Source organism: Canis aureus, chromosome 36 (assembly GCF_053574225.1).
Source record: "Canis aureus isolate CA01 chromosome 36, VMU_Caureus_v.1.0, whole genome shotgun sequence".
Lineage (NCBI taxonomy): Eukaryota > Metazoa > Chordata > Mammalia > Carnivora > Canidae > Canis > Canis aureus.
This window is the reverse complement of record NC_135646.1, coordinates 4,879,036-4,891,360: the sequence shown is the minus strand read 5'-3', so window position 1 is coordinate 4,891,360 and position 12,325 is coordinate 4,879,036. Positions and strand designations below refer to the sequence as shown.

The following is a 12,325-nucleotide window of genomic DNA, read 5'->3' as shown; positions in this document are numbered from 1 at the left end:
AGCAGACCAACCTACCAGACCCTGGCTGAGCTTGGGGGCCAGGGAGGGAGCCTTCTCCCCAGGCCTCTCTGCCTCCAGTCTGGTTTTATAAGGCGCTGACGAGACTGAGAATAAAGAGGCATAAAGAATTCTCTGTGCCTGTATGACCAGGTGGGGAGCTGGGGCAGGGCTGGGCACAGTCATGGCTGAATCCCCAGGAAAAGGAAACCCGGGCCCCAGCCAGGACTAGGGAGTCTCCGTCCTCACCGCCAGCCCCCCTGACCCCCCCGAGTCCCTGTGCCACCTTTTGAAAACTCAGAATCATTAGTCCACACTCAACCAGTTTATTAAAGGCAGGGACCTTCATCCAGGTCCAGAAGGGAGAAGCTGGGAGATACCCCACCTTCCTCTCTCGGCTCCCCTCGTCCCCAACCACTCATCTACAGCCCACTCCCAGGAGGTCCTAGGAGATGGGGCTGGCGTCAGGCAGACTGCACTGCATAAATACTCAAGGGGCCACAGCCTGAATCAGCAGCGTCAAGGGTGGGAGACAGGGAGACCAGGTTGGGGGTGGGGAGGGGTGGCTCCGAAGGTACCTCCCCCGGGGGGCCTGTCCTGAGCCCGAGGACCCACACAGCTAGAGAGTGGGGCCCGCGGGCTGCCCTGGGATCCGAGGCCACGGCCAGCCCTGTCCGGCGAGGCTGGCAGGGGGCTGCGGATCGTTGGGGAGGAGGGGGTGCCGCCGTGCCGGGGTTCCGGGGCGCGGGGCGGGCTCAGGTGCTGTTGCCCTGCTCCTGCTCAAAGAGCAGCATGGCCAGCTGGGTGCGGGAGCCCAGGCCCTCCAGCTCGCTCTGGCGGCAGCGGTGGTACAGGTCCTCGCTGAGCCGCGCGCTGCACGCCTGCGCCCGGTAGCGCTGCAGCAGCGCTGGTTCCACGGCGCGCAGCACGTGTAGGCCCGAGAAGCGCAGGAACAGCTCGTACACGTCCGTGCTCTCCAGCAGCTCCTCTTCCTGCTCCGAGGCCGCTGCCAGCCGTCCGCGGGCTGCCACGTAGTCGGAGTTGTAGAAGCAGGCCTCGCTGGCCGCCTGGCGGTCGAAGCGGCCCGTGTCTCGGCCCAGCTCCGGGGGCCCGGGGCCCTGGGGGGGCGCCACGGCCGGGTGGAAGGCCTGGAAGTGCATGGGGAAGAAGGCCTGCCAGCCAGAGATGGCGTGCATGCGGCAGCGGTTCAGGAAGTCGGGCGTGAGCACCGTGTCGGGCCCGGCCAGCAGGAACAGCGTGTCCAGCGGGTGCTTCTTGGAGAGCAGGTCCATGAGGCGCAGCGGCGAGGGTGCAGCTGTCTGCACGCTGAGCCAGGGCACCCGGGCACCCGGGAAACGCCGCTCGAGTTCCGCCACGTGGGCCTTGACAGGCGCAAAGACATCTGCGTGGGCCGCCCGCTGGGCCTGTCGTGGCTCGTACAGGAGCAGCAGGGTCAGGGCTGCAGCCGCGTCACCCGGCTCCAGCGCCGCGGTGGCGAAGGCCTCCAGGAAGCCAGGGGCCAGGTCCCGCTCGGCCGCAGCCAGAGGCAGCAACACGGTGAGACGCGACGCCTCGGTGACGTAGGGCACAGGCAGGATCTCCACGCGGCTCAGGGGCCGCAGCAGCTGCACCCGGCGGGTGAGGGGCCGGCGGCCGCCCTGCGGGGTCAGCACCTCCAGCTGCAGGTCCAGCGTGTACTCCATGCCGCGGGCAGGATCGAAGCGCCGGTAGCCGTTGACCAGCTGCTGCTTCTCGAGCCGCAGGGCCGGGTGGTAGCGGCGGTTGAGCTCTTCCAGGGCGGCACCCAGCACGTCGGCCACGTCGGCCCGGTCGGCCCCTCGCAGCGGGCAGCGGGGCGAGCCGTCGGCGCAGGAGAAGGCGTGCTGCTCTGTGAAATAGTCCCAGCGCAGCACCTCGAAGCGAGAGGCCGGGCGGGATGGTGCGGGAATGCCCACGGGCCAGGCGGCCGCCCGCTCGCCGTCAGCTGCCAGGTGGCTGGTGTTCTGGATCTCCCACTAGGTTGGAGAAATAAGACCATGAGCAAGGCAAAGACCACGGGTGCCGGCACGTAGCCGGAGGCCTAAGCAGCCAGCAGGTGCTCCCTGGGGAGCCTGGCCCCCCGCCAACCTCCGCTATCCCAGCACCCTCACCTATCCTTTTCCCAGATGGGGGCAGCCTAAGAGTTAAAAAGGAAGTTTCTGGAAGAGCTTTTCAGAAAAGGCAGAAACAAACAGGCACTGGGCAACCGGTTTGTTCTCTGACTCTACTGCTAGTTTTAATTTCCCTGGGATCTCTCAGATGTCTTGGGATATGTCCCCTCCATTCCCCGGGCCCAGACCATACCTGCAACTCCTGGATCTCTTGGTATGTGCGTTCCAGCTCAGCTCGGGCAAAAGCTTTGTGCAGCTGGTACATGTGCACGGGGTCATGCACAGGGTGGGCGGTCAGGGCACTGCGGAAACGGGGGTCTCCCTCCTGCACATGCTCCCCAGGGCTCAGCTCCAGGTAGCTATAGTGTACTCCCTGGCGAGAGGAAGGGAAGGGGGTCCGTAATGGGAAGAGCGATGGGACAGCCTCCCCACCTGCCTCCCAGCGTGGGCCTCAGTTTCCCACCCTATGACCTGTTGTGGACCTGGAGTCAGAATTACCAGGTTGAAGGCTACCTTGACCAGTTGTGACCTTGCGTGACTTTGGGCAAGCCTCTGCTGGCTCATCTGTGCAATGGGCATACACATCCTACCTCAGAGCTGTGCAGGGGCTCAAATAAAATAATAACAGCCAACACTGAACCCCTACTCTGTGTGAGACTAATCCCTCACGTTGTTTTTTCCAATCCCCACGACCCCTGAGCAATAGTTATTTTTGTTGGTATGGAGGAGGATGCCAAGGTTCAGGAGGTGCAGTGATTTACCCAAGGTTACAGGGATACGAAGTGACAGCACTGTCATGGAAAACCCAGACCCCTTACTTCCCACCACCCCTTCGCCTCTGGGGGAGGGGGGGCGGGTGCACATGCTCAGACGGGAGGCCCCGGCGGGGCGGCTTCCGCGCGCACCTCGTGGTCGCCGGTGCAGCCCACCCCCGTGGCATCCAGGATGCAGCGGCCCAGCCACTCATCGGGGCGCGCACTGACGATGTCGTTGCGGCAGCCTTCCAGGTGGGGGCGCAGCTGCTGCAGCAGTGTGCGGGACAGCAGCACCCCAAAGCCTCCGTGGCAGTAGCGGCCTGGGGCGGGCTCTCCCCCGATGAAGTCCTGCGGCCGGCCCAGGTAGAGGTGCGCGGCGGCCGCCAGGCTGAGACGGCCGGCCAGGCGAGCCAGTCCGTGGGCCTCGGTGTAGGTGGCATCGGGCACGATGAAGAACCAGTCAAAGTCGTCGCCGTGCTGCTCCAGGAGGTGGCGCAGCGCCAGGTGCAGGCGCCCGATGGGCCGCTCCTCGCCCAGGGTCACCACGGCCATGCCCGGCGGGGCCCGGCGGCCGCGAGAGCCGGTCAGGAAGACCACGCGCTCCAGCCGGTGGCCCAGCGTGCGGTTCACGGCCACTCCCAGCGTGGGCAGCGTGGCTTGGGAGGTCAGCACGGCCACAAGCAGCCTCTGCCGGATGCCCAGCTCCGTGCTGATGTAGCGGGTCCTGGGGGAGAAGAGGGCGCAGGGTCATCAAAGAGACAACAGGGCGGGCGCGGGAGAGGTGCACGGGCCGCGGCAGGTCACATCCCCTCCGGGCCTGCTTCTCCGCCTACACGGAGGAGGACGAGAAAAACAACTGTGTCCCAGGGGTCACCGGGATTTCCCCGAACTACTGGCCTCGCCCGCACAGCGCTTTCCGGAGGTGCCAATATCCACGCAGACGTGAGAGACACATTGTGGGTCTGACTCTGTTTCGCCACTTAGAACTTAGCTTGTGCCCTTGAGCAGGTAACGTAACCCCCTGAGCCTCACCCAGCAGCCTGCTCCGTGGAAAGGGGTTGGCGGCATCTAATCACAGCGCTTAGCCAGGCGCTCAGCTCGCCGTCTCTACTGATTTCTAGATAAAGATGCCATTGGCCACAAACGCATGGCACAAATGACTCAAGGGAATACCTGGCACAGGACTGTGGTGTGTTTGGGACAAGGGTGAACTGGGGTCGGGGGCTCCAGTAACTCACCTTCCGTAATGCAGAAGGCAAGTGGCAAAACTGAAATCTGAACTCGGCGTTACTCGGGAGAAAATCGTTCCCATTCGCGGGCGGGGGCACTGATGCCCTGGGTCCCTCCCCCGGCCCCCAGGTGTGGATCCCAGTTCTCGCTCTAGGCACCCGACGGCGCCAACCGGGGAGCCAGCGGGGTCGAGCCAGCGGCGGCCGGAGGAGGGCGAGCTCGGCCAGCCCTGGCCCGGCCCCGGCAGGGCCTCGCACGCGCTCTCCCTCCGGCTCCCTCCGGCTCCCTCCGGCTCCCTCCGGCTCCCGGGGAAGCGGGGCCGTCGGAAGTCATCGGCGCCGAGGACTTCCTGGCCGCGGCCCCTCCTTCCGGAGCCCGACCCGGCCCCGGCGGCCTCCCCGCGGCCCGCCCCTACCTGACGGCCTTCTTGGCGGCCTGGCCGGGCTGCGCGGGGTGGTAGGGCAGGACGCGCGGCTCCCAGCTCTCCGCCGCGCCCGCCGCCGGCCGGTCGCGCTCCGCCCCGGGCTGCACCGAGTTGGGCCGGCGCGCCGCGTTGGTGTTGCCGCGCGGCGGCAGCTCAGGGTCGCCGGGCTGCGGCGGGCCGGGGCCGCACGGCTCCTCCACCCAGGTGACGCTGAGCAGGCTCAGCGTGAAGCCCAGGGAGATGCCCACGGCCACGGGCCCCGCGGGCCGCAGCACCGACAGCAGCAGCGACGCCCGCATGGCGCCGGGACCGCGGCGGCCGCGGCAGGCTCGGAGGGGGCGGGCCCGGCCCGGGGAGGGGGCGGATCCGGAGGGCCCGGGCCCCGCGGGCCGCCCGCTCCCTCCCCGCCGACGCGGACGCGGCCGCGGGCCTCCTCGGCTCGGCGCACGGGCGCAGCGCGGCGCGGCGCGCGGGAGGCTCGGCCGCGGCCGCCGCTGTCCGACGTGTCACTGCGAGGTCCCCGCCCCCGGGGCGGGGTCTCGGGCCCCGGCGACCGGAGGCGGCGCAGGAGGGGGAGGTTAAAGGGGAAGGACCCCCGGAAGTGCCCCCTCCTCAGTGCGGGCGAGGCAGACGCGGGGGGCGGAGTCCCCCGCCTGGCCGGCGTGGTTGGTGCGGCCCGGGTGACGTCAGGAGCCGCCCGCCCCCGCCGGGATGGTGCGCCCCGGGTGACGTCAGGAGCAGAGGCCGGAGCTGTCCATCAGCACCAAGGGCCGCGGGCGGGCTCGGGGCATGGGGCCGCGGCTCCGGGGCAGCCCGAGGCCCTGCCGCCGCCGCTCTGCTTCCCGCGGGCGCGGCCCGAGCCCCCGGACTCCGCGGGCCTGGGGTGCCGGCCGCCGTCGGAGGCGGAGCGGCGCCGCCGCCGCACGGAGACCAGCCGCCCCGGCCCAGCAGCCCCCTTCCCCGCGCGGCGGACTGGCCTCGGACCCCAGCCGGCCGGGGCCCCCGGCGCTCCGCAGCCCCGGCCCCTCCGGCCCCTCCGGCCCCTCCGGCCCCTGCGCGGCCTCCCTGGCTCCGGAGCTCAGGTCGCCTCCAGCCCAGGTAGATCGTGGACGACCCCAGGCTTGGCCGCCCGCCGAGGGGTCCCGGGCTGCCTCCTCAGCGGCGGCTGCTGCGCCCCTCTCCCCCAGCCCAGGGCCCCCTTCTAACTTCTTCACCCCGGCCTCCCGTAGCCGGGCACTCTGTTGCCCTTTGTCTTTTGCGCCACTTCAGAAATGCCTCCTGAGCTGCACGACATGGGCACCACCACTCCTTTGTGCACTGGTGTCCTTGCCTGGTTCCCCCGTTCCCATCCTCGCCCCCGTCCTGGTGGAGGGACCCGGGACTCCTCCTTGACCCCAACTTCCTCTCTGTCAGGCTGACTTGGGAGGGTGACTCCCTTCCATCCCCGGCACTATGCCAGGCACCGTGGCGACCCTCCGGTTCCAGCTGCTGCCCCCCGAGCCAGATGATGCCTTCTGGGGTGCGCCCTGTGAGCAACCCCAGGAGCGCAGGTACCAGGCACTGCCGGCCCTCGTCTGCATCATGTGCTGTCTGTTTGGAGTCGTCTACTGCTTCTTCGGTGAGACCCCTATCTCGTCCCTCATCTGGGCTCCCCACTGGTTCCCCAAATTATTTCTCTAGGCTCCCCAGATCTCTACAACCTCAGAACACCACCACCACCACGAATAGCTATCTTTCTTTTCTCTTTCTTTCATCCCACACATGTTCATGGATCATCTAGACTCTAGATCCTAGAAAACACAGATTTTTGAATTAGGCATGCTTGACTTTGAAACTGGCTCTGCGCCTTACTAATTGTGACACCTTAGCACGGCAACCTGTCTGAGCCTCAGTTTTCTCATCTGAACAGTGGGGATAATGATATTCGTCTCACATAGGGCTGTTGTGAAAATAGTAGACACTCAATAAATAATAGCTGTTGTGGTGAAGCTGAGTTTGGGTCACTGTGCTACGTGGGCACTGAAAACATTTAGCAGGGTGATTGAGCCTAGGCCTTTGCCACAGGGCATGTTGTCCGATAGCGGGGAGACTTCTGGAACATTCACAGCTGTAATACATGTTAGAATGTGCTGGACAGTAGTCACATACAGGGAGATAGCCTATAAGGTAGGTTCTAGTAATCAGGGCTGCCCTGAACAGTTGTATAGGATGGGCACCGCACAAGGGAGTTCAGTTGAATAGGCAATTGGGGGCTGAAATCCAGCCCATGCTCACTTGCCAAACTCTAGGCCTGGGCACAGACTGCTTTGCCTAAGGGAAGACATGACTTTTTCTAATTTGCACAAAGGTGCCAGATGGGCTAGTGGAGTAAGTGCCCGGTGACTCCAGCAAGTTACAGAATTTCAGAGAGGACAGCAAACTCCATGGGCTGGGGGCCTCCAGGGGGAGCATCAGAGGCAACTGGAGGAAGTACAGAGGTCTGGATTCCAGGCTGAGCAGAGGTGCCATAAGACCAGTGCTCTGCAGCCTCTATACGTCCCCCCCGACCCCCGCCCCAAGAATGGCGGCACAGTAGGCCCGGATGGGAGCCAGATGGTCCCTCCCCTTCCACCCCCAAACTCTAGGCTGAACAACTGCAGAATGAGCAAGAGGAAGTGCCCTTCCAAGGGTTCAGGACACATTCTGGGTCTCCAAGGAGTCTGTCCCCTCATGCCGTCCACTACCCATACCCACTCCTTCTGCAGTGGGTAGAAGCACACAGTGCAGCCCAACATTCCCCCTCTCCTGGGCTTCCCCGTCACCCTACCCTCCTCGATGCCCTCGTTCCCAGGATCTTAGACGCTACGCCCTTGTGCATGTCCTATTCCTCTTTCTACTCTTTCTAACCCCAGAACCCCCCGGGCTCTGACGCCTCCCCTCATTCCTAAAGCTGAATCTCCTCTTTATGAACTTTCTCTTTGGTGCTCCCTGACCCCTTGACCTCCATCTCTGACTTCCATCTTCCCAACTGTTCAGTATCCACAAGTCCAGGTACTCTACCTTCCAAGTTCACTATCTACCTTCCAGGTCCTCTTAATGGGTGTAACTTCCATTTTGCTGAAACTATGACCACTGTCTCCCCTTATAATCCTCTTTGACACCCTGTGACCCTAGTGACCCCCACCCATCTCCAGTTATCTCATTACCTTCCATCTCGCTGTCTCCTTCTATTATTCCTAACACTTTGATCCCTGTGATGCCATTGTTGGCCCCTCTGCCCCGCCCCACCATTTCCCATTTCTCTGCCCTCAATGTTACCCTCTCTCAGAATGCCTTTAATATTCTCAACGATTCCATGCCTGTCAATTCCCCTACTTGCAATGACCTCATCTTCTGGAACCCCTCCCCAAAAACCCTGCTTCTCCATTCTCTTTGTCATTTTGTAATAATGTCATATCTCTGAAGCCCTATGACCCCTCAGAGACCGCATCTTTCTGAACCTGTGTGACCCTCATCTCTCAAGTTCTGACTTCTAAATACCTCATTTCTCTGAACAATCCCTCCCAAGGCCCCAATGATTCTAATTGCTGATCCCCTTGTGACTCTAATGACCTATCTCTCTGACCCCTATTATTCCAAGGATCCTAACGACCCTATCACTGATTCACTCTTGACAGCAATGATTTATCTGACTCCTCTGACCCTTAAAGACCCAATGCTCATCTCAATAACTCTATCTCTCTGCTTTCCCAGGGACTCCCAATGACCTATCTCTCTGACCTCTCTGGATCTCAGTGGTCCCATAACTGATGCCCTCAGGACCCCAGTGGCCCCCAAGTCTCTGATCTTAGCATCTTGGTCCTGGTTCCCATGTGATTCCATGTCCATGACCCCTCCGATCTCCTGCCTGGAGCCAGGTGCCCTCATTTTGGCCCCTCACTAGCCTTTGTTCCCCTCTAGGTTACCGCTGCTTCAAGGCAGTGCTCTTCCTCACTGGGCTGCTGTTTGGCTCGGTGGTCATCTTCCTGCTGTGCTACCGAGAGCGGGTGCTGGAGACGCAGCTGAGCGCCGGGGCAAGTGCGGGCATCGCGCTGGGCATTGGGCTGCTCTGCGGGCTGGTGGCCATGCTGGTGCGCAGCGTGGGCCTCTTCCTGGTCGGGCTGCTGCTCGGCCTGCTGCTCGCTGCTGCCGCCCTGCTGGGCTCCGCGCCCTACTACCAGCCGGGCTCCGTGTGGGGCCCACTAGGCCTGCTGCTGGGGGGCGGCCTACTCTGTGCCCTGCTCACGCTGCGCTGGCCCCGACCACTCACCACCCTGGCCACCGCCGTGACCGGTGCTGCGCTCATTGCCACTGCTGCCGACTACTTTGCAGAGCTGCTGCTGCTGGGGCGCTATGCGGTGGAGCGACTGCGAGCCGCCCCAGTCCCTCCCCTCTGCTGGCGGAGCTGGGCCCTGCTGGCACTCTGGCCCTTGCTCAGCCTGATGGGAGTTCTGGTGCAGTGGCGGGTGACAGCCGAGGGTGACTCCCACACAGAAGGTGAGAGGGCCCAGGCCAGGGTGGGTGAGAGAGAAACGAGTGGCCAGGGATGATGGGTGGGGGGGACGGTGGGTACGGGGTGTGGGGGAAGGAGCCGTACACACCAGCGGCCGAAGGCCTCAGTACGGTTGGAGAGCTGACTGGCTCAGGGTCTGGGGAGACAGTACCTCAGTCCCACCATCCATTCTGTGACAAGGTGTGGGGCTGTGTGGCTTTGAGGCAAGCCCATTACAGGCACAGGGGATACGACCGAAAAAGCGCCTGCCCTCAAGGGATTATATTCAGGTGGAGGGAGACAGACACTGGCATGCAAACAAACTGGCTAATTCCAGCTCTGCGGTGATATGGAAGAGATATGCAGGGCAATGTGAACAAGGGACCTATAGAGGCTATTACAGATAGAGTGGTCGGGGAAGGCCACTTGGAGGAGGTGACATGTAAGTAGAGTGCTGGAGGTTAAGAAGCCACATGCAAAGAGCTAGAGAAGAGGGAGCAGCAAGGGCAGGTCTCCAGAAAGAAAGAGCTTGGTTTGCTGAGGAAGTGGACTGGGGGGTGGTGTGGGGGGGGTGGAGGCATGTCGTTTGTGTGGGCCCCGTAGGCCACGATGAGGACCCTGGATTTTACCAGGAAGGCAGTGTGATGCGACTGCAGGTTTAAAGCTGGGGGATAGACTCTCATTGAGGGTTTGGGATGCTCATGCTGGCTGCTGAGTGTAGAAAACATCGGGGAGGGCCAGTGTGGAAGGGTGGCCCGGTGAGGAGGAGGCTGTGGTCGTCTGGATGAGAGAGGATGATGGCTGGTTTACGTGAGTCACTGGGGGCTCAGGGTGGGCAAAGGGATAACAGCTGGCAAGGGAGTACTTAGAAGTCTAGGAATCTTCTACCATATGACCTTTGGAAGAAAAAAAAAACAATTGCCAGAAATCCCATCTGGGGGGTGGGAGACCAGGAAAGGAAGGGGGAGTGGGGGGTCCCAGACAAAGGGAATCCGGAAGCCTGGAGCCCTGAGGTGGGGAGGAGCGGGGAGACTTGGGGGAGACAGGCCCGTGGGCCCATGAGACCCTTCTCTGCCCATCCCCTCACAGTGGTCATTAGCCGGCAGCGGCGACGCGTGCAGCTGATGCGGATCCGGCAGCAGGAGGAGCGCAAGGAGAAGCGGAGGAAGAAGAGACCCCCTCGGGCACCCCCCAGAGGCCCCCGGGCTCCTCCAAGGCCTGGGCCCCCTGACCCTGCTTATCGGCGCAGGCCGGTGCCCATCAAACGCTTCAATGGAGATGTCCTCTCCCCGGTGAGCACCCCGAGCCTCTCCAGCCCACATGGGGGAGAGGGGAGTGCTGCAGACTCTGCGAGCAGGAGAGGGCCTTCCTCCCCGGGGGGCTCACCACACTCTAGAAGGCCTAGCATTTGTCCACCTGTTGCAACCCCTGCACCAGGAGCCTGCCGGCCGGGCTCTGGGAGGGAGAGGAAAGGTGTCCTGAGTATGAATATTAATGAGGTACGGTAGAGGGGTGCGGTGGCAGGGCTGGTGCGGAGAGGTCTGGGGTGAGTCTCAGGCTGTGGGCTGCAGGGACAGGATGTTGGGCTTTCTGGGAGGGTCTGGGGTGCCCTCTCACACCTGTCTTTCCTCTCCCGCAGAGTTACATCCAGAGCTTCCGGGACCGGCAGACAGGGAGCTCACTGAGCTCCTTCATGGCCTCACCCACAGATGCGGACTATGAGTATGGGTCTCGGGGGCCGCTGACGGCCTGCTCAGGACCCCCAGTGCGGGTATAGCAGTACTGCTGCTCCCACCCACCTAGACTCTACGGTCACCAGCTCCGCCAGCTTGGGGAAGCCTGCTGGGCCACCACCCAGCCCGCCTGGCCTTGTGGCCTTTGGCCGTTCCCTCTCCCCACCCTGAAGAGGGCTGGTCTGGCTACAAGAAGGGAGAACCTGTCTCTGGCTAGGCCTGGCCTAAGGGGAAAGCCTCTTCCCAAGCTCCAGAGGGGCTCCCGAGGGATGCGGGGTGTGAGCCCTATTGGGGTGTGCTCAGGGTTGTGAGTGTGTCGCCTGTGTGTGTGTGTGTTGTATGTATGGAGGGGTGGGCTTGGAGGGGACACTGGGACCCTTGCCTTAGACTTCTGACTGGTAGGGCTTCTCTCTGAGGTTGGCCCTGCCTCCTCTCCCACTGCTGGGGTCCCACAGGCCACTCTCCTGCATGTCTAAGTGGAGGAGGTCTGCCTTCCTCCCCCATCGCTCCACCTCTCACCCAGACTCACCTAAGGCTTCTTGTCCTTGTCCATGGGGCAAACGGCAGCACCCTCCACCCTGGTCCCCTGTCCTCTGCAAAGCCACCAGCCTGAGAGCAGTGGCAGGGAATGGGGGTGGGGGGTGCTGCTCTGGGCTGGGCTAGGGAGAGGGGCTGGGGGAGGGGGCCTAAATGCACGGTGCATGTCTGGTGTCTGTCGTGCCACCCTGGACACCTCATGCTTCTGTCTCCCCTCACCCCACCCTGTTTTACATATTTTATAAACGTGCCAAACTGTGTGGCTTCTGCCAGGAGCGGTGATGGTCTTCAGTGGCTGGCACTTTCGAGGGCCAAATGGGAAGCACTGCCGCCCTTGGTGTCCTGTGTCGCTGGTTACACAGGGGCTCCGGGCAACTTCTGCCCTCCCACATCACACAGAGAGCCAGGGGACAGGACTGTACCACTTTATTGTCTCCCGACACCTCTGGTTCCCCTGCCTCCCCACCCCTGCCCAGGGTGTGGGCACACGCCTTCCAAGCTGTCCGGGGGCACCTGCCTGGCCTGCTTCGGTCCTCCTAGCTACCTGCAGAGGAATGACTCGGCGTGGGGCTGGGCAGACAGTGGGCACCACCATCCTCTCCCCTGGCAGAGCCTGGGCACCCACGCAGGAAGAGCTGGGTCCTCACCCTCTGCCCCACCCTTTCTGGGCCTCTGCCGGGGTGTCTGTGGGGGCAGGAAGTGGGGGTCAGCCCCCAGCTAGGGGTGGGCAAGGCCTGGATCCGGAGGAAATGCAGGAATTCAGGCGGAGGGTGGAAGAGGAAGGGATTGAGACCAGCTCAGGAGCCGGCCGCTCAGACGGCGGTGGAGCTCGCTGAGCCAGGCCGAAGTCCGGTGGGCAGAGAGCAAGGAGGGGGACGAGAGGCAGGTGGGGGCCGGTGGGTGGCAAGGACGGGAAGTAGGGCACAAATGGGGCATTCAGGAGAGGCTGATGCGGTCCGAGCCTGAACGGCAGAGGGCAGAGAAAGGTG

General features: G+C 63.3%; 2 protein-coding genes across 2 annotated transcripts; one reads left to right on the top strand and one right to left on the bottom strand.

Moving 5' to 3' along the window:
* Nucleotides 1–307: 307 nt before the first annotated feature.
* Nucleotides 308–4,881, bottom strand: CHPF (chondroitin polymerizing factor). The gene is made up of 4 exons (XM_077885726.1): nt 4,548–4,881; nt 3,053–3,626; nt 2,341–2,520; nt 308–2,012 (listed from the first exon to the last, which is right to left on the bottom strand). The coding sequence occupies exons 1-4, from the start codon at nt 4,853–4,855 to the stop codon at nt 753–755; spliced, it is 2,322 nt and encodes a 773-aa protein (XP_077741852.1). The 5' UTR covers nt 4,856–4,881; the 3' UTR covers nt 308–752.
* Nucleotides 4,882–5,207: 326 nt separating this feature from the next.
* On the top strand, nt 5,208–11,611 carry TMEM198 (transmembrane protein 198). The gene is made up of 5 exons (XM_077885730.1): nt 5,208–5,654; nt 5,970–6,174; nt 8,496–9,071; nt 10,156–10,358; nt 10,706–11,611. Exons 2-5 carry the CDS (start codon nt 6,009–6,011, stop codon nt 10,841–10,843), a joined length of 1,083 nt encoding a protein of 360 aa, XP_077741856.1. The 5' UTR covers nt 5,208–5,654; nt 5,970–6,008; the 3' UTR covers nt 10,844–11,611.
* Nucleotides 11,612–12,325: the final 714 nt, after the last annotated feature.